The sequence below is a fragment of the Tyto alba genome, unplaced genomic scaffold, assembly GCF_018691265.1.
Source record: "Tyto alba isolate M040663 unplaced genomic scaffold, T.alba_DEE_v4.0 Super-Scaffold_40, whole genome shotgun sequence".
In the NCBI taxonomy this organism is placed as follows: Eukaryota; Metazoa; Chordata; class Aves; order Strigiformes; family Tytonidae; genus Tyto; species Tyto alba.
In genome coordinates, this window is record NW_024881316.1 from 726631 (window position 1) to 746064 (window position 19434).

At 38.9% G+C, this 19434-nt stretch overlaps 1 protein-coding gene across 4 annotated transcripts in view; it reads right to left on the bottom strand.

The window, feature by feature from the left end:
- Positions 1 to 19434, bottom strand: part of ARMC2 (armadillo repeat containing 2) — a 111947-nt gene that overhangs the window by 6349 nt on the left and 86164 nt on the right. For all 4 annotated transcript variants that reach the window (XM_033005689.2, XM_033005688.2, XM_042803525.1 and 1 more), the window contains 5 exons: positions 18742 to 18841; positions 5411 to 5732; positions 3722 to 3844; positions 2244 to 2357; positions 696 to 828 (listed from right to left, as the gene is read on the bottom strand). In XM_033005689.2, coding sequence (XP_032861580.1) covers positions 696 to 828; positions 2244 to 2357; positions 3722 to 3844; positions 5411 to 5732; positions 18742 to 18841 — 792 coding nt within the window. The remainder of the gene's footprint in view (positions 1 to 695; positions 829 to 2243; positions 2358 to 3721; positions 3845 to 5410; positions 5733 to 18741; positions 18842 to 19434) is intronic.

Sequence of the window (19434 nt, forward strand, 5' to 3'; positions counted from 1 at the left end):
AAGCATATTGTTTCATAAACATGGGTTGTATCAACTACTTTACAAGCATAGGAACACGATCATTCATGTTCCTCCAATTAAGCTGGATCCGCTATTATCTGAACATCAAAGCCACAAGTGTTGCACCCACAGTGGTTTTTCAAGATCTAATACCACTTACAGTGTAAATGTCTTAATCTTGAACTGTCAGAGGGAGAAGACTCAGGAGCTATTCTTTGCCGAGCATGGCTACATCAGATAGTTTTCACTATAGTACAAAGTAGTTACAAAAAATGCAGGAGACCATGCAGGATATCACAGTTCTTGAAGTAATCTTCACACTTACACGGGATACACATTAATGGTGCCTGTTAACTGTAGCCCACAGGATCCAGTGAAGTCAAGCGTAAGCAGCTACTGCAAAGACACGCCTGAGTTGCTTTGTTGTATGGCACTCTCCTCTGCTGTGTGTATCAGGAGGATCTTTGGGAGATTATTCTATGGTTTTGGGTTCTGCAGTAGGCTAAACGATTTCAATGCTTTTGCAAAAACCATATGAAAGGCTCTTTCTTCAAGAACAGTAGATGCCGAGTATCTACTAAGTTATATGATTCTGTGATTACAAGTTATTTGCCTCAGTAAAAAAGAACCTGATTGAAACTCTTTGGCCAAACTACTCAAAATTGCCTTTTTTGTAAGCATAATCAGGAACTTACTTTCCAATTCCTCCTTCTTCAATCAGAAAAGCTCGTTTGTTCTCATCTACTGTGAGATTGAGCAGAACTCCACAGGCAGAAAAACAGACATCTTGGTTCTTGGCATCAAGCAAAGCAATCATGAACTTGTATACTGGATTGTAAAGAAGGAAACAGCATTACTGGGAAGATGGACTTACCATACAAGTGGCATTACAGCATACACATTAAGCACATGTATTTAGAAAGCAGCCAAATGCAGGATATCCTACCCCAAAAATTTAACCTTGTAGCATATGACTGTGACATCTGTAGAGAAGGAGCATGACCCAGAGTAACAGCCATTATTACATCAGGCTGAACACCAGTTCTCTTCAAAACACCACGTACAAAATTCTAGTTATAAAAATACACCAAGTTAATGTGAAAATCCAATCAGAAGAGATTAAGTTGACCAAACTGAATTACAGCTTATTTCTTAAAGTATTACCCTCCTTTCAATTGCACGGTCAGCAGAAACTGCTAGGATTTGGCATTTGGCACCCAGAGAGGGAAGTTCTTGCCTCCGTGAGTGGCAGGGCTGCCCCGGGCTGCACCAAATCCAGTTGGAAGGGCTGCAGCCCGGGGCTCCTGCGGGAGACAGGCAGGCAGCAGCCGCCGGACCTGCAGCATCTCGCTGCCCCTGCTGGTGCTGAGCCCTGGCAGCAGAAGGCAAGCCCAGCGAGGGAGTCAGCCCTGCCTAATGGAGAGGCAGCCTCTCAGCTGGTCCTGGGCTCCGCACACAGGCACCAGTCTCTCCCAGGAGGAAAATTCAGCCCTTTGCTGGAGACAGCTCATCAGCAATCAGCTACCAAGTGTCAGTTCTCCCTTTGCAGATACCTCCTCCAAAAGCAGTGGTATGCTCACCCTTGAAAGAAGGGGCTGTGTATTACAGCGTATCACCTCACTTTCAGTACTGACAGGTAGATACAAAAAAAACTTACCGTGAACGGGTGTTTACTTAAACTTATGACACACCTTCTGTGGACAGAAAGTTTTCCCCAAAGCTTTTTAGGCACCCAAAGCAAAAGGACTTGGGAAGACCTGTATCCTATTTCACACCGAGGCAAATCAGAGGTCTCTTTGTTGAGGCAAACATCTTAAATGTGTGTCACAAAGTGCTAACAAGCTGCGGACACGGGAATTGAAAACCTGTGATTATGACCTAAAGGAGAATTTAGTTAGATTTTCATTTTTTATCGTACCACTGCTAGCCTGTAGGATTGAAAACTGAAGGAGCGAAGGGAAATTTTGAAATTATAATCTTTAGGAAAAACAGAGTTTTTGTAGTATTTACTTTTGTGAAGGCACCATGGCACATTTTTCCTACTCCAATATTTCCATTTTAATGAAACAGAAATGAAATGGTGTTTATAATGACTACTGTTGGATTCTAACATTAGCCTAATTTGCAAAACATCATAGGAGATTGCTTCTACCCTTTAACTGAGACAGCTGATTAACAATCTTTCTTTTTTAGAACTACGGACATTTAAAAACAGGACTCCTACAAATGCAAAAGTAACTCACTCTTTTTTTGTATGATGAAGTCACAGATCTCATGATACTGGGAAAGATTGCCAAAGACTCTGACAGCCTCCACAACTCCATCCATATTGCTGCTCATTAACAGCTTTAAAAGCACTATTGGTTTGCAGAGAAATGAAATAAAAACAGTTACTTGTATATCACAAACATGTGCTTGGCTTTTTATCAATAAATGCCAGAATGCAAAAAGCAACAGCAATAAATGTTATAAATGGGAACAGCTATCTATCTGTCTGGTTGCAGTGAAGGGGGTGAGCTGATGGTAGAACAAGAGCTAAATTGTGTAAGGCTTTGAAGATGAGACAAAGAGCTCCAATATGGGGATAAATGCAAAGGAACAAATGAGGAGTTATGAAGATAGCCTATGCACAGTTGTAATAACGGGACCCAGTCTTGCTGTACAGTTTTGAGTGGGCTCATGTGAAAATCCAGGAAGTCAAAGAAGAAAAAAACCGCTGTAATATATAAGAGAATTGATTTAGATTCTGAACAGATGGTCTTGTGGTGGGATGTCTCCTAAAACTCAGATTATTTTCTGGTTACGTTTATCAGTCTTCTGTGAGTATGAAGTGAACCACTGAAATTAGTCCATCATATAAAGGACACAAATCAGTCAATCCTTAACCCTTCTGCCACAGAAAAGTGAGAGGAAAAAAATACAGAAAAGAGGTTGGCTTCATTCCCACTACCTCCATCTTTGAATGTTTCAATACTGAACATGCCTTGAACTTGTCTTAAAGAGACATCTGAAATGATTATTTTTTGTCTTTGGGATCCACCACTTGTATCAAACAGCAAGTATTCTCAAAATGTCTCCTAGAGGAGGAAGCCTGCTGGTCTTCCATCAGAAGGCTTTCTCTCTCCTCAGTTCAGGCAGAGGAAAGGTGATGGGACTGGTTCCACATGCTAACAATAAAAACAGGAGAGGGAGAGCACATGGGACAGGCAGGGAAGATGCAGTTCCTACTCGTCACTAAAACAGGACTATTGTCCATACTGTCAGAGGGGCGAGAATCCCACAGCTCCTACACTGCCAGTAAGCCAGAAACAGACAGAAATTAGATTTTGCAGGCCTAGAAGGTACTAAGAAAAAAACCCCACTTTCTTACCATACTCCAGTTAGAAGTAAAGCGCAACATGAGTATTTTGGCTCAGGCATATACTTTTTGAACAAGTCTAGCAAAAATTGCTAAACAGAAAACAATACAGCAAATTCCTCTGGGGAGGAAAAGAAGGGAGTTTGTCAACAACCTAACTATTTTCACACAAGTTATAGAATTACGTTCCAAAAGAATAAGAAATCATTGTGGGAAGAATTTAGCCCTATGAACTTCACATTCATGCAGTATGATACCACAAATCACTACCAGTGTCTTTATTTTCTGTAGTGTCAAAATACAGCATGAATAACTTCCACTTTCAGAAATCTATACAAAAAGTACTAGTTTAAAAGTCCTTACTTTCAGCAATGTGCAGCTTCTTGTCTTGAACAGCAGAACCCTCCACTTTGTAGTAGGATAAATTGTTGATTGTTGTTGCAGCATTGATGACCAACTCCTCACAATCATCAATTGACTTGTATTCTGATAGTAAAAAAAAAAAAAACAAAACCAAAAAACATATGCATATGTAGATACACACATGCACATGAGTAACTCAGCAGTGCACTATATGTAATATATACATATATATATATATAAAAAATCTATATAGATAAGCGAACTGAATCATAATTTACATGGCCACTATTACAGAAAATTAATTCTGTTTTTCAGTAACATGGCAGAAGCTAACAGGAACAAATGATCCAAAAATGGCAATATAAAGTCATTCTTTCCAACTCTTCATCTACAGAAATCATTGTGACTATGGCAACATGGTTTAAAATCTGGTTAATGAAGACATTTTACAGATCCTATTTGATGTTTTAAGATGAAACTGATGAAACTCCACATTCAGAAATAGGCCCATGTGATAGACACAGAGAAATACCAAGGACTATTATACTGAAATGTCAAGTACCGTGAAAAATTGGGGAAAAAAAAAAAAAAAGACTTCTTTAACAATATTTGATTCTCTTAGAGTTCCTGACAGAATGTTAACCAGTGTAAAATTATACCAGCAAGTTGGAAAGTTGTGTATACCAATTTATCTGGGGTTTCTGGCCTCAGAAACTAAGAGTAAGGGAAATAGAGAGGGGCAAGTTCATAGGAAGAGAGAACATTTGGTAGCAAACTAACTGATAGGGCACTCAAGAAGAGGGGAGGGTGGCAGAGAGAAGCTTTGAGGCTCAAAAGTGCTTACACAATGATTAAGCCAGTTCCAACCCAGGAAGCTCCTACAGGGACAGAACGGACAAAGTTGTGAGTCCGCCTTCTCTAAACCCCCATGGCTGGTGGGTAAGAGTGGTAAACTAGCATCTAATCAAGTTGATTGTCTTTACATAATACTAAATGTTCTCATCACACATTAAAATACACTGAGGTCTTTGAGATGTATCTTGTCACTGCTAAACTCTGTTACGGGGAGAACAGACTGCCCAGTTCTGGCCGGTGATTAGATTTACAAATGGACCAGTAAATGGTAAAGGAACTGCAGTCCTAAACTGTCGTTTGGAGGGAAAGGGACACCCTCAAGACAAAGGTTGGAAATTTGACAAAGAAGAAAAAAATAAGAGGAAATTTTTCGAGGAGGCTGAAAGTTATGGGTGCAGGGAACAAAAATAATACTTAATTCAGAATGGTCACAAAACTTGCAAACTTTAAAAAAACCCCACCATCAAACACACCCACGTAGCACTGATAAGAACACACTTCCCTTTTATATAAACTCTCAGTGAGTTGTATTTAAAATAAAATTTGTTTGCTTATTTTTAATGATCGTATCTGCATATCTGATCACTGAATTAAACATTTCACAACACCTTTCCCCAGACACTGAAAAGTCAATACCAAAGGAGCAGTGTTTCCACTGTCTCAAACAGGCTTTCTACATAAACCAGTTTATGAACATCAGAAGATTGACTTTGTTATTTTAGCAATGGCACCGATTTGGTTATGGGTCAACCTAATACGAAGGTCAAGTAGAAAAATCCTAAACTCTCCTTACAGAATGAACAAAGATAACAAAGACAACATAGATTTTATTACCTAGTACTGTGACAAGTAGTTCTACAACACGATGGGCAGCTGTCAGAGCTGCTCCTACGCTGGGATGAATGGAGAGGTTGGCCAGCACTCTTATCAATTTTATCAGAACATCTTCTGCTTCTGAAGGATGCTTTGGGTGTTTTTTCCCTTCCCCTCCTTTTTCATGGTAACATTTCTGTGCATTCAAATCAAGTTCATGGTAGGTTTGGAATAATGATATCAAGGTGTTAACACTTCCTTTTTCTTTAAAAAATTGCTCACGGGCCTTGTTATTCTTTGCTGTTAAATTACCAAGAATGAAGATGATACGGATAACCAAATCCTGCAATAAAATAAATAAACCATATTACACAGAAAACATCAGAAGCTATTAGCTGCTTAAGAAGAAGATAATGCTTAATTTGCTTCACAGTTCAGTTAATAGCAGATCCGAAACAACTGAATGAATGCCAAATACAACAACTAGAAATAATTTTTTATGCCACTATTTTTCACAACCCAGTTTACAGAAGAAATCAAAAACATCTGACAGAATTAATATAGCACTGGGGTAGTTACTAATGAGATATACTTAGCATAGGTCATCTATTTTTACCAAGCCCACAGTAATCTTAAAGCATCTTAAAACAGCACTTTATATAACTAGAATAATCATATGGGCCAGATCTTACTAATCTCCCAAGTAAGCAAGTGTCAGTTGTGATGGCCAAAGACCACCACCTTTTCTCCTCTAGGCCTGTTACCTGTTAAGTTGAGGTTAAATTATTTCCCCTTGATTTGTTACTGTTAAATCCTTGCTAGCTCTTATCATTTCCTTAAATCCAATTGCTTACAGATAGCTGAATGATTTATTCCAGATTTTTACCAGAAATGTAATCTAAACCGACCAACCTGTGATTCTTCAATTCTTCCTCTTTTTCCTTTTAAAGACACATGCCCTACAATCTTGCAATCCTACATAACTTTTCAAGAATCCCAGAGACATTACCCTTTCTGTCCTTTTGTAAGCACCAAAGGGTAAATTTCATTAGGCCTACCTGGTTTGAAGACACTTAAAAATGCTCCAGCTCATTTTTTAGTGATAAAAACTCAAGTTGAGGTAGAGATTAATCATTTGATCATACTTAACCTTTTCAGAAAGCGAAGCAAAAAAAGGCATTCCACACTTCACTATTCACAGTAGCGTCTGTCAATAATTCTCATCTTCTTCTGAACGCTGCAGCAATTATTTCCTTATTGTATTCTCACCATTAATGTACTATAGAAAGTTTTTGTGTTTCTTTTTCTATCCCTTTCTAGTTGCATCTCATTTTGTGCTTTTTTCCTGATTTTCACTTTACATGTTCTTGCTACCCTTTTATTCTTATCATTGATAAATGATAAGACCTACTTTCTCTTTTTATATAGTATCTTGAGATCTTATGATTTAACCAAGTTGCTCTCTTAAAGCACTTGCTATCCCTGGCCTTCAGTGGGATGCAGAATTACATCTTTTTTTTTATTCATTTTGGGCATACTGAGAAATAGCTTCTTTTTGGCAAGACTAGTGGATCCTAACTGAATGGCACTCGACAACATCCCCATCTTTTTCTTATCCACCTGCATGGAAGAAGAAAAAAAATAAATACTGAAAGTCTGAACTAACCCAAGTATAAACTAATTAAAACATTTCCCTCTGTCACTTGCATCAAAACCTACTAATTTCCAGAAAGAAAACTCCATAGCTTTATTTTAATAGTGCAGGTGGACTAACAGCATTTCTTCAAGTACAGCACAGCCATCTACCTTCAGCTGCTAAACTGCTGTACTTGCACTAACCTAGAATTTTGCTAAACAACTTACATGTAGTTTTTCTTCAAATACAATAGTTATATTCACAGATATTCTAATCCTTCCTGGTATTAATACCATAAGTTAAGCAGGTACAGTCCAACTTGTTAAAGTATACATACTAATACTGCATGGAAAAGAATGTGTAAGACATGAATCCTTCTTTCATGCATGTCTTCATCAGTCAGTTTCAGGTCTTAAGCCTCTGCCATAAGACGTTGGTAGTAACATCCTCTTGGGGTCAAGAAGATGAATGCCATCCCTGAATATGAGCAGCAGGCAGTCTCCTAAGTGAGGAATAGGTTCTCACATCCATGTATTTAATACGATCACTCCATAGGACTCACTTCCACTTTTTTTTTAACTAGGCATCATATTTTTGCTAGTATCTAAATGTCATCAAGACAAATTTTTATGAACATTCTTACTGACTAACCACTAAGAGCTTTCACCTTTGCTGGTACAACCCCCAATTCACAAAGGCTGTAAGAATTTGAAACAAACAACTGATGAATCAGAAGAGAGAACTGAAAAAAGCAGGCAGTCTAGTTTGACTCGTTTATATTGACTTTCTAATTTTGGTCAAAACAGTATCAGCCCAGCAACAGCTCTACCCAATCAGCAAAGACAAACAGGTACTGTACAGCAATCAACTGATATTTTGAGAAGTGTGATCTCAACTGTGCTTTCCACCTACAGGCTAGCAAAACAAACTTATAACACACTTCTTTTTAGCCAAGCACATCCGGTTTTAATACCATATTACCAAAGTTTCATTACCTCCCAGTGCAAATTTAACTAGCAAAGTCAAAGAGAAAAGCTGGTACAATTTCTCCTTAGTAGTATAATACCCAAGGGTTTGTATTATCTTTGGCCATATTTTTTTTAAATGCTCATGGGGTAAGCACTGCAAGAGTAAGAAACAGCAGCTTTGAATTGCTGTGTAAAGAAATATGTGTAAAGATGAATGGCATTTTGAAACTGCTTGCAAGACTAAACCTGTACAAGACCCATGGGCCTTTCTGCACATAACAAAAAAAATCAGTGTAATAATGAGATTATTATGTGTCTCCAAGTGTTTGGAGTACTAACTGCATATGAAATTTCAGACATTGGTGCAAATATACAGAAAACTTGTATTTATATAATCTGGAGGTTTTAACATGTATGGCGCTAAAGACAGATTAAAGATAGGAATTACACTCAGTTATTTCATCTTTTTATAGCGAGGCATTCATGTGAGACATGCTGTCCAGAGAGTGTACCCAAACCTGATTGGAAGCTTATATATGAGACCACACAGCTTCACTTATACAAAAAAATTTGAAGAAACATCTCAAGTAACGCCTGAGAAGGAGAACTAATTTTTTTCTTTGCTTCTAATCTGTGAAGGAACTGTGATATTTTTGTTTTTAAAGTGGTAATGGCAACACAAGCTCCATCAGCATTTAACTTTTTTTTTTTTCCTGACAACTGGAACATACACATTTGATTTCTGATACAAAAAATTTCTTTGCTTATCTACTTTAAAAAATAATCGATTCCTTGCACTGCCCTAGTAGCAAAGGTACCCAGTGTACTTGCTGAGTCACAGAACTTGACAGTAGTTTATCTTGGCAATTAAAGCGTACCTGCCTTTTAGTGTAAAGTGTGATGAACAGAGGCACAAACAGTACAGGTTTACCTATCAGTAGGAAAGGAAAACCAGTAATTTCTGGAAAGGAAAGGTCAGTAATTAAAAGAAAAGTTAATAATTTCTAACTAAACCGAGATAAATAAAGGAAAGGAGTATATGTTGGCCAAGTACCTGTCAGTCTATTTGGTGTCTGGACCCCCAGAAAGGGAGGGATAGTATGAAACAAAAATTCAGATGCCAACATCTGAGTTCCTATTGAATCTCCAGCTGTAAGTGACATGTAAACGAAATGCAAATGAAATGGGCTTCCCATATTACACAAACTTCAATGGAGATAAAATTCTACCACCTGCCCAGCAGTATGAACTGCTTCTCATTCAAATCTAATTTACACTTAATTTACAAATTTGTATTTCTGCTTTATTATGTACCTTGGAAAGAAAACTTGAGAGTTTTCTCTGCAGGGTCTCATAGTCTACTCACAGACAAAATAACAGTAATATGACATCCTGGAACTAATCTCTTCCAAACATACTAAGGATTCACCTTGAAGTGACCGTCTGGCTCTGAAAATTCCTGGGCAAACCCAGAATAGACTGACGCAAAATGAAACTTGACTTAAAGATTTAAAAAGGAGTGCATTTGTGTAGAATGCCCTGGAAGTATCAAAGGCAAATGAAGTTCTTGACTGAGGGACTTGAAATAAATAGCAGAGAGGAGAAGCTTTGCCACAGTGACAGCAGGGAGTACCTTGTCAGCAAAGAGGGAACACCTCCTTCCCCCATAAATATGAAAGTATTTGAGGAGAAGGAGAGGCCATTAGAAAAATGTAGTTAGTGTGTATCACACGCCAGAGGGACCCTACCCAGTAATTCCTACAGCTAAATATCTGATCTGTTTAGGTAAACTTTCAGAAAAGGATTCATTTGCACTTAGTGACTTTTAGCAATGAAGAACTCATGTCCTTAGGTTTGTTAGTGGACATCTGGAGATCTGGGAAAGGTAACAAAGAAAAGCAAGCACACTGTCACCAGAACAACATTTGATGAAAAGCAGTGTATGTTCTCTAACAAAAAACATTTCAGAAATCACAAATTGAAAAAAACATTGAAAACCATTTCCCCCACGGCATTGCTCCAATGACTACTGATCTCCTGGTTAAAATCTTCATTCTTATTACTAGTTTAAATTTGTACAGCTTCAGCCACTATTTCTTATGTTCTCGTTTTTCCTAGATTGAAGGATGTTCTACTAACAGAAATGTCTTCCTTGTGCAGATTCTACTAACAGGCAACTTGCCAATGGTCTGACCTTTGTCATTGATAAAATAATTTGCCTCATCTTGTTTGGGTTGTTGTTTTTGGTTTGGTTTTGTTTTGTTTTTTTAATTTAAACTCTAATCATTCTTTTAGCTCTTTTCAGAGCTGTTCCCAAGTTTTCAGCATCTTTTATGGAAACTAATACCAAAGACTATGGCAAAATATTTTACTATCACACCAAGCAGTAATATCTTTTTATTACTCTTATTTCATATTCTAATGTTTACCTATCTAGTAATTACATTCTGTCTCTTGTATCTTTTGATACATCAGAACAGCAGGTTTCTATATGATATATGCCGATGAAGGCTGGTTGACTACAAACTTTGAGCTCTACATTCCTGATCATTTTATATTCAGAGTATATATCATATATTCTGCACTTTCCTTACCACTTTTGCCTTTTCTTTCAGACAAAAAAAAAAAAAAAAACAAACAAACAAACAAACAAAATAACCCACAACCAAAGTATTAGGAAGATGCAAATACACTAAAATACACTATCAGCTCAGCATACTGTCAGAAATCATACTGTAGGGAAAGGGTGACCTTCTGTGCTTATTCAGATTTATCAGCAGGGAAATTCCTTCAGAGTTTTCAGAATATTTCTCCTAAAATGGATACTTCTGTCTTGAAAAAAATGTTAATTCAGAGAAAATGAATGATCAGTTATGAATATGCAAGTGCACACACAAGACACAGGAGAAGATTCCTATCCTTGTTCTTTAATGGTCAATTACTATCTTCCCTTCATAGATTTTTTTAATTGTCCAAGGCACGATTATAATGCTGGGCTAGAGGGAGGAGGAATACAACTGAAAATATGTACTTGTAAACGTAGAGGAAAAGAACCACATTATCTATGTAAGTTCTGCACAGGTTTACCTGTACAAGCATTTCAGCAGAAGTGGCAGCACAAACAGCACCCACTCTCCTTTCCATTCACAGTTTGGTTCCTCTCCCATATTGTTTCCTCAGTATTTGTGAACAAGGAGCTATTTGTGTGGGGGTTCCACAAAGTAGACTGGAAAGCAATGCAGGTGATTACCCAGCAAAGGATTGGGGTTCTTTTTTCCAGTTTTAAGGTTTTGGAAGCTGGGTCAGTTCTGTGACATGATATATCATGCAGTCACACAAATAGCTGTCCTCAGCACAAATGAGGGATGGCACAGAGGAGAAAAGTGAGTAACCAAAACACAAAGAACACTGATGAGCATATCTTCAGAGGCAAGCTATGGATACAGAAACACACCACACACCACCACCCCCAATAAAAACAATTATAAAAAAAATCTTTGGTATCTCATAAGACTATGATGCCACTGAGCAGAGTACCAGTAATATTCTTAAAGCATTTAAGAGGCAAACGTATATCTGAACTAAGCATAGCTGCAGCATTAGACTCTATTGGTAAGAGCCTGTGGTTGCTCTGGGGCATTACATGACTTACATGACTGACTTAGACAGATAGTGGATTCCTGGGAGCTCACCATAAAATTCTCCATAAGACAGCCTAAAAAACAGCCAGGAAGGCCAGTCACTGCATGGAGATAAGCCTTCACCTAATAAACAAAGCCAGAAACAAAGAGGAGAAGTTCTCTGCATTTACAGGCAAGCTTAAGCACAAAACGGACATTCAAGAGCCCTAAAAATTAGTATTTTTCTTGGAGGGAGACAAGAAAAAGTCTCATAAGCAGAAGCCTGCTTGCTCACAGAAGACTGTAAACTGACCCATCACCTGGTAGATGCATTTGGGAAGAAAGCTGAGCAGATCCAGGCAGTGAACCTGATAAATGCAAACGTCTCCTTAGAGAGGATGATAAGGCAACATCAGTCTTTTCTTCATTTGATAAATTGTTTCTGACCAATTGATTGTTAAATCAAACAGGTAAAGCAGCATGCAAATTATAATCGTAAATGAGTGCAGTTCTATTAGCTGATGCAAGAGATGCAAAAATAATAACAAATCTTTTCAAATCTATCAGGACCAGGAAGTTTTCCAGAATTGGCAGAACTAATTAATTGATGATCAGGAAAAAACAGAAACATTCAGAGAAGAAAATGTCATTGCAGAGAAGCTAAATGAGTTCTCTGTATTGATTCATGACCACTGTGAAAGCAACTGGGGAGATCTCAATGCTATAGCCTTCCCCAGGGAAGGCTCATCAGAGGATCTGTCTAAAACTGAAGCTATCACAAACAATTTTAAGGAACAAATTGACAAAACAAAAGGTAACAAACCACCAGGACTGGATAATCACACAACAGTTCTAAATGAACTAATTCATTAAATAGCTTAATTACTAACAGTCATGTGCAACCTCTCAAAACTGCCTTGAAGCCTAAGGACTGGAAGGGTAACAAACATGAAATCCATTACTGGAAAAAAATCCAAGTGAGATTCAAGCCTGGCATCTGTATCAGGTAAAGCAGAAGAAACCACAAATAAGAACAATAAAATAAGTGGGCAGTCGGATAATGCAATCAGCTTTAAAGACTCCTAAGTTCTTGAATTCTTTGAAGGGATCAACAAACATGCATAAAGGGGACCCATCTGATATCACCCATGTGGCTTTACAGACTTTTGACAAAGTCACATACCAAAATCTTAGCGAAACTAAGCTGTCATGCTGTAAGGGAGAATCTAGTAGTATACATAACTGATTAGAGGATGGAAAACAGAGTAAATCAGCAGTTCCTGCAATGGAGGAAGATGACCAGTGCAGTTTCATAGGGTTCTGTGCTGGGACCTTTTGCATTCAAATTGTCCACAAACAACATGGTAAAGTGGGTGACAGCAGTGGTATGGAAGAGTTTGCTGATGACACTAAGATATTCAAAAGTAGCAAAGAAGGCGGCTGACTGAAGAGCAGAAAAAGGATTTGTAGTCAACTGGTAATAAAATAGCAGATGGAATTTAAATACAGATAAACATGAAATGATGCATGCGGAAAACACAGAACAGTCATACTTTCATGTATAAAATTACAGCCTTTGAACCAACCCTAAGTACTTGGAGAGCACTCTTGGGGCTAATGACAGATTCCTCACGGGGTATAATGCTTATAGGTCAAAAAAGCAAGTAAAATTTGGGGAAGTCCTGGGAAATAAACTTATGCAGGCACGCAAATGTATGGTATGGCCACATCTAAACTGCCATGTTCTGACTTCCTCATCTCAAAAAAAGATACAGGGCACAAGACTGTAAAAGGTTCTGAGAAAAGCAACACAGATGCACAATGGTATAGAATAGCCTCTAGAACAGAAAGCACCAAGTAAGCAAGGACTCTTAGAATGAATCATAGAATGGTTTGGATTGGAAGGGACTTTAAAGGTCATCTAGTTCCAACCCCCCTGCCATGGGCAGGGACACCTTCCACTTGACCAGGATGCTCAAAGCCCCGTCCAACCTGGCACTGAACCCTTCCAGGGAGGGGGCAGCCACAGCTGCTCTGGGCACCCTGGGCTAGTGCCTCACTACCCTCACACTGAAGAATTTCTTCCTTACATCTAATCTAAATCTACTCTCGGTCAGTTTAAAACTGTTACCCTTCATCCTGTCCCTACACTCCCTGATAAAGAGTCCCTCCCCACCTTTCCCATCGGCCACCTTTAAGTACTGAAGGCCACCGTAAGGTCTCCCCGGAGCCTTCTCTTCTCCAGGCTGAACAACACCAGCTCTGTCACCCTGCCCTCATAAGGGAGGAGCTCCAGCTCCCTGATACCATTATGATCCTCCTTTGGACTCACACTAACGGGTCCATGACTTTCTTGTATTGGGGGCCCCAGAGCTGGACACAGGACTCCAGGTGAGGTCTCAGGAGAGCAGAGTAGAGGGGGAGAATCCCCTCCCTTGACCTGCTGGCCACACTGCTCTTGATGCAGCGAAGGATGCGGTTGGTTTTCTGGGCTGTGAGCACACATTGCTGGCTCATAGTCAGTTTTCCATCCACTGCTACCCCCAAGTCCTTCTCTGCAGGGCTGCTCTCAATCCACTCTCGGTGCAACCTGTATTTGTGCATGGAATTGCCCCGACCGATGTGCAGGACCTTGCACTTGGCCTTGTTGAACTTCATGAGGTTTACACCGGCCCACCTCTCCAGCCTGTCAAGGTCCCCCTGGATGGCATCCCTGCCCTCCAGCACGTCGACCGCACCACACAGCTTGGTGTCGTCAGCAAACTTGCTGAGAGTGCACTCAATCCCACTGTCCACGGCATCAACAAAGATCTTAAACAGCACTGGTCCCAACACCAACCCCTGAGGAATGCCCCTCATCACTGCCCTCTGCTTGGACACTGAACCGTTGACCACAACTTGAGTGCAACCATCCAGCCCATTCCTTATCCACTGAGTGCTCCGTCCATCAAATCCATGTCTCTCCAATTTAGAAACAAGGATGTCATGCAGGACAGTGTCAAAAGACTTGCATCCTAGCATCATCCCTGGCTACCTGGCCAGTTATTCTGCATTCCTCCCAGGCTACCTGTCCTTGCTTCCATCCTCTGGAGGCTTCATTTTTATATTTGAGCTTGCCCAAGTTCCTTGTTCATCCGTGCAAATCTTCTGGTGTTCTTACCCAACGTCCTCTTTGTTGGGATGCATCACTCCTGAGCTTGGAGGAGGTGATCCTTGAATATCAACCAGCTGTCTTGGGCCCCTCTCCCCTCCAGGGCTTTATCAAATGTTATTCAGCCAAGCAGATCCCTGAAGAGGCCAAAGCCTGCTCTTCTGAAGTCCAGGGTAGCGAGCTTGCTGCATGCCCTCCGGACTAGCCTAAGGACCTTGAACTCCACCATTTCATGTTCACTGCAGCCAAGGCTTCACACTCCCCACCAGGCCATCCTTCTTGGTGAGAACAAGGTCCAGCATAGAACCTCTCCTCGTTAGCTCCTCTATCACTTAGAGAAGGAAGTTATCATCAGTGCATTGCAGGAACCTCATGGATTGCTTATGCACTATGTTCTCTTCAGTCTGGAAAAGAGATAACTCAAAGAGGATATGATAAATTTCTAGAAATTCAGGAGTCATTTGAAATGAATGACTAGGGATTAAATATTCACTGACTTTTCAATATAAGAACTGGAAGGTATCAAATAAAATAGTAAAAGGCCAAATTCAAAACAAGCAGAGGAATTATTTGTTCCATGTGTAGTTGCTATGACAACTCCTTACCAATGGATAGTTAAAGATCTTAGAAGTTTTTACGGGGTAGACTGTAGAATTTCATGGAAAATAAGTCCACTGAGGTTTATTTCATACATAGAGAACCATGGCTAGCTGAGGAAGTTTCCAAACTGGAAAGAGCTGGAGGTTTGCTAAGTATATACAGAAAGCATCATATATGCTTGCAGTGTTTTTACTGTTCTCTAGGCATCTGATTTCCACCACTGTCAAGTGACTCAACGTGATTATTCTTTTGCTGAATAGGCAATTGCTGCATCCAGTGATGTCAGATACTTAACAAACATTTCCTAACTTAAAAAGTAGGCTACACTTAAGTATAAAGGGACTTTTCTATACAACAGATCCTTCTATGCAAATTTTAGTACCACACCCTGTGTTTGTGCACTTGAGACTGAAAATAGACTCCTAATTGTACACTGATAAAAGATTACACAGAAGCTGGCAGGGCCCCAAAAGGCCACCTAAGCTCAGGTAAGTGCCCTGACAGACTGCCTTTTTTAGGCAATCTCTGCGTTCCAAAAGCATGCCCACCCTGTGACTTATAACATTAGCCACAGCATGGGAAAGTCATCCTTTACACAGCTTATCTGAAAAGCTTAGAGATGATAATGATCTGGGAGAGGGGAACAGCATCTTGTTAAAAGATTTCTGGAGATGAGCAAAAGAGTACAATGCTGACTAGGAACAGAAGCAGGCAAAGATCATCCTCCAAGATAGAGGCTCTACAAGAACACTTCTGACAGCTTTCACGGCATCTGGCACCCAAGGACTTTTTTGTTTCTCCACTAAAGTAAGCTCCAAAACCAGTCATGAGTGAAGTCCAAGAGAATATGTACTCCAGATGCGTCAAAAAGCATTGCTGAATCCCCCAGTCCTACCTTGCAGATCCTACCTTTCCAATGTTCTGTACTCATCTTACCTAAGACATGGCATTTAGCAAGTCTTTCTCACAGAGTTAAACTGCTACTCTTCTGTTCCTTCTGACTCTTTAACCCAAAATGAGCTGGGAAAAAAAAAGAGCTGAAACTGCAGTGTGGTGAGAAGAATGGAGACTATTTGGGTGGCAGCTGTGGCATTCAGTGTGGTGTGGGAGCAAGTTATTAATCCTATTTTCAGTGCTCGCATTTCTATTTTCACTATATTTAATGCTTATTTTAAAAGTCACAGTTATGAAAGCACTTGAGAAAGTCTGAATGCTGGTTTTCTTTTCTTTTTTTCCCCAGTTTGTTTCCAGCTACCATGATTGCCGGTAAAAAGAACTGATCCCACAGACTTTGCAACCTGAAAATTCAGAAAACATACACACTTCCTTTCTTAACATATCAGTTCTTAGTCACAAGGATTTTTAATGCTTTGAGTTAATAATATTGATTTATACTCCTCTCAGCTGCTTCTTCCCACAGCAGACAATTTTACTCACACTGCTGTTACTTGTTTTCTTTTCAACACATACCAACTCATGCTATAACTCACTAGCTGTCAGTGTTTTAAAAGAAAGATTAGCAGTGCCAGCTACACCTCAGGAAAAACATTTGCACTCCTCACAGCTCTAGTGTTTATTATAAACTACAGAAAAAGTGGTGCATTACATTATCCATGTCCCTCTTGTTTCTGCAGGGCTTCACTACACTGACAACTGACAGTTGCATGCTTGTTTAAAAACCGCAGTAAGAAATAACTATTCTGAAGACATTGCATATATAATCATCACAATAACTAAGTTTAATACATAAACTATTTCTTTACTAATTTGTATTTTGAGAAAACAACTCATAGTTTAACAAAAAAAAAAAAAGCAATACTAATCTAGTTAAGAAAGATGTATTTTAGGACCACTTAATAAAGTAGAAAAATGAGAAGCTAAATTCTGAACGCTACTTGTCAAACAATTTGAATTTACATATGAGCCTACAATTCATTATGACACAAAGCTATTATCTCAGGAGCCCAGAAAAGTTTGCCTTAAAATTATAGATGAAGATTGAAAGGAAGACGTTACTCAATTTAAACTCCTTATTCCCAGGTCCCATTATTTGTTGAGCTTTTAATACAATGCTCATAAGGAAAAATAACTGTAAATCTAGTAAAATATCATGGCTTTGATATTTCTCTTACTATTTATATAGCATTTTACTAAAGTGTCTTTGAAGGCTATACAATGCAAGAGCAGCCTGAACCTAGAAATACTCAGATAGGCTGAAGAAATGTTAATCAACAGACATTCAGAAGAACAGAAACAACTTAATCTTTGTTTCTTTCCCATGTGTATTATCACAGAAAACAGGGAGACAAGTAAAAAGGAAAGGGAGAAATTATTTTTGTATTTGGCAAGAGAAAGAATAGATTGTTCAGCATAGCCAATCTGGTTACTTTCATTAACTGCCTTTAACAATAGCAGCACAGAACGCCTCCTTCCAACAATTCTCCAGGAATTACTAAGCTTGTGATAAATTGTATAGGATAACTAAATGTCCTCAAACTAGTTTAGATGCTGGAGCAGCCAAGAAAGCTCCCTACTTTTAAGAATAACCTTAATGTGATTTAATGTTTTATGTTTTGAAACTTTGTTCCACTCATAAAAACTATTTTCTTCTTAAATCTTACCTGACAATAGAGCTGAGTAATTTGCCATACATGGGGCATCCCACTCCTACCAATGTGGCAATCTTTAAAACTGTGATCCTGCACCAAACTCCCAGAGCCTGGTGCTCCAGTAAAAGTAGGACAGATCACTATGATATAGCAGGACAATACAGCAATACCTGACCCTTGCAGTTCTAATGAAATTAATAGCAAGTATAGTGTTATAATTTTACTTGCTAATATGAGACATTTTGACAAACTCTAAACATTTACTTCTAGGTGAATGTTCCAAATGCAGTGTTCTAGGCATATGCTTTTGTCTGGTAGAGGAAAGAGACATTCTGATTCTTTAATGCAGTTGAAGGAACAAATTTTTCTCTGCTCTCAAATTGTTAACTCTGGAAAATTCACACTTCTTTTGCAGGGGAGGAGGATAGGAGAAATCTCAACCATTTCCTACTATCAAATATTCAAATAGAGCAAGTGCTTTAAAAAGTATTTTTTAAAACTAAGAAAAATAATTAAGGGCTCAAAGGACTGTTTTTACACATGCAAAGGACAGACAAGTTAATAACCTATCTGTCCTCTATATTGCTTTGAATTTTTAATCTAAATTATTTAATTTCAGTGATTTACTACTTAGAAATTTTGTCAACCATTTAAAATTTTTATTTGGTAAGCGCATAAAAGTAGGTCACTGAAAACAAGCTTATACACAGTAATACACAGACACATCAGAGGATTAATATATAAAAATCAAGAGACGAAAAAACTGACCTGCTGCTGCTGGTGTTTGTTTAGTAGGGCTAAAAATAAGATGTAACATCTGGAGCAGTCTGCTAAAGCTGCACAGAAGTCATTGTAGGAAGAAAGTTTGCTACAAAAAGGTACAAAAATAAGATATAAATGAATGAAAGCACTTTTTTCCACAAAAGATTTTTTTAAAAAAATCCCTCTGCTTTTCACTCTCAGAGCTGTATTTTCCAACAAATTAAATGAATGCCAATACTCTGACTTCTAGTAGAGGCATACGCAGTTACATAAAAGCACAACAGAAGTCTAGCTATCCTTGCCGCAGTGAATTACGGGAAGAAGTGAACATAAGGAGCTTCCCAACCGGCTTGCCATATGGGCACAGTATGCTAGCGCTAGCACTTCTTAGCGTTAAAGGAGAACTGTCATTTCAAGATGACATGGGAAGTCTGACAGGAGAGAAATAAAGGGTCCCATTCTAACGCATGTCTAGTAGAGCCCAACAACAGCACCAACAGAACACACCTCACCAGCAAACATGGAGAACACACCTTCTTGCAGTTTTGATTTTATCTCTGTGTATTCCCTAACAGCTGCTCTCGTCCTACACTGTTCACCTCGACCATTACAAAAATTGAGAAGTGGACATGTTTTGGTCATAGCAGAAATACTGCCATAACAGAAAAATCTAGGGTAACCTCATACTTGTCATGTAGT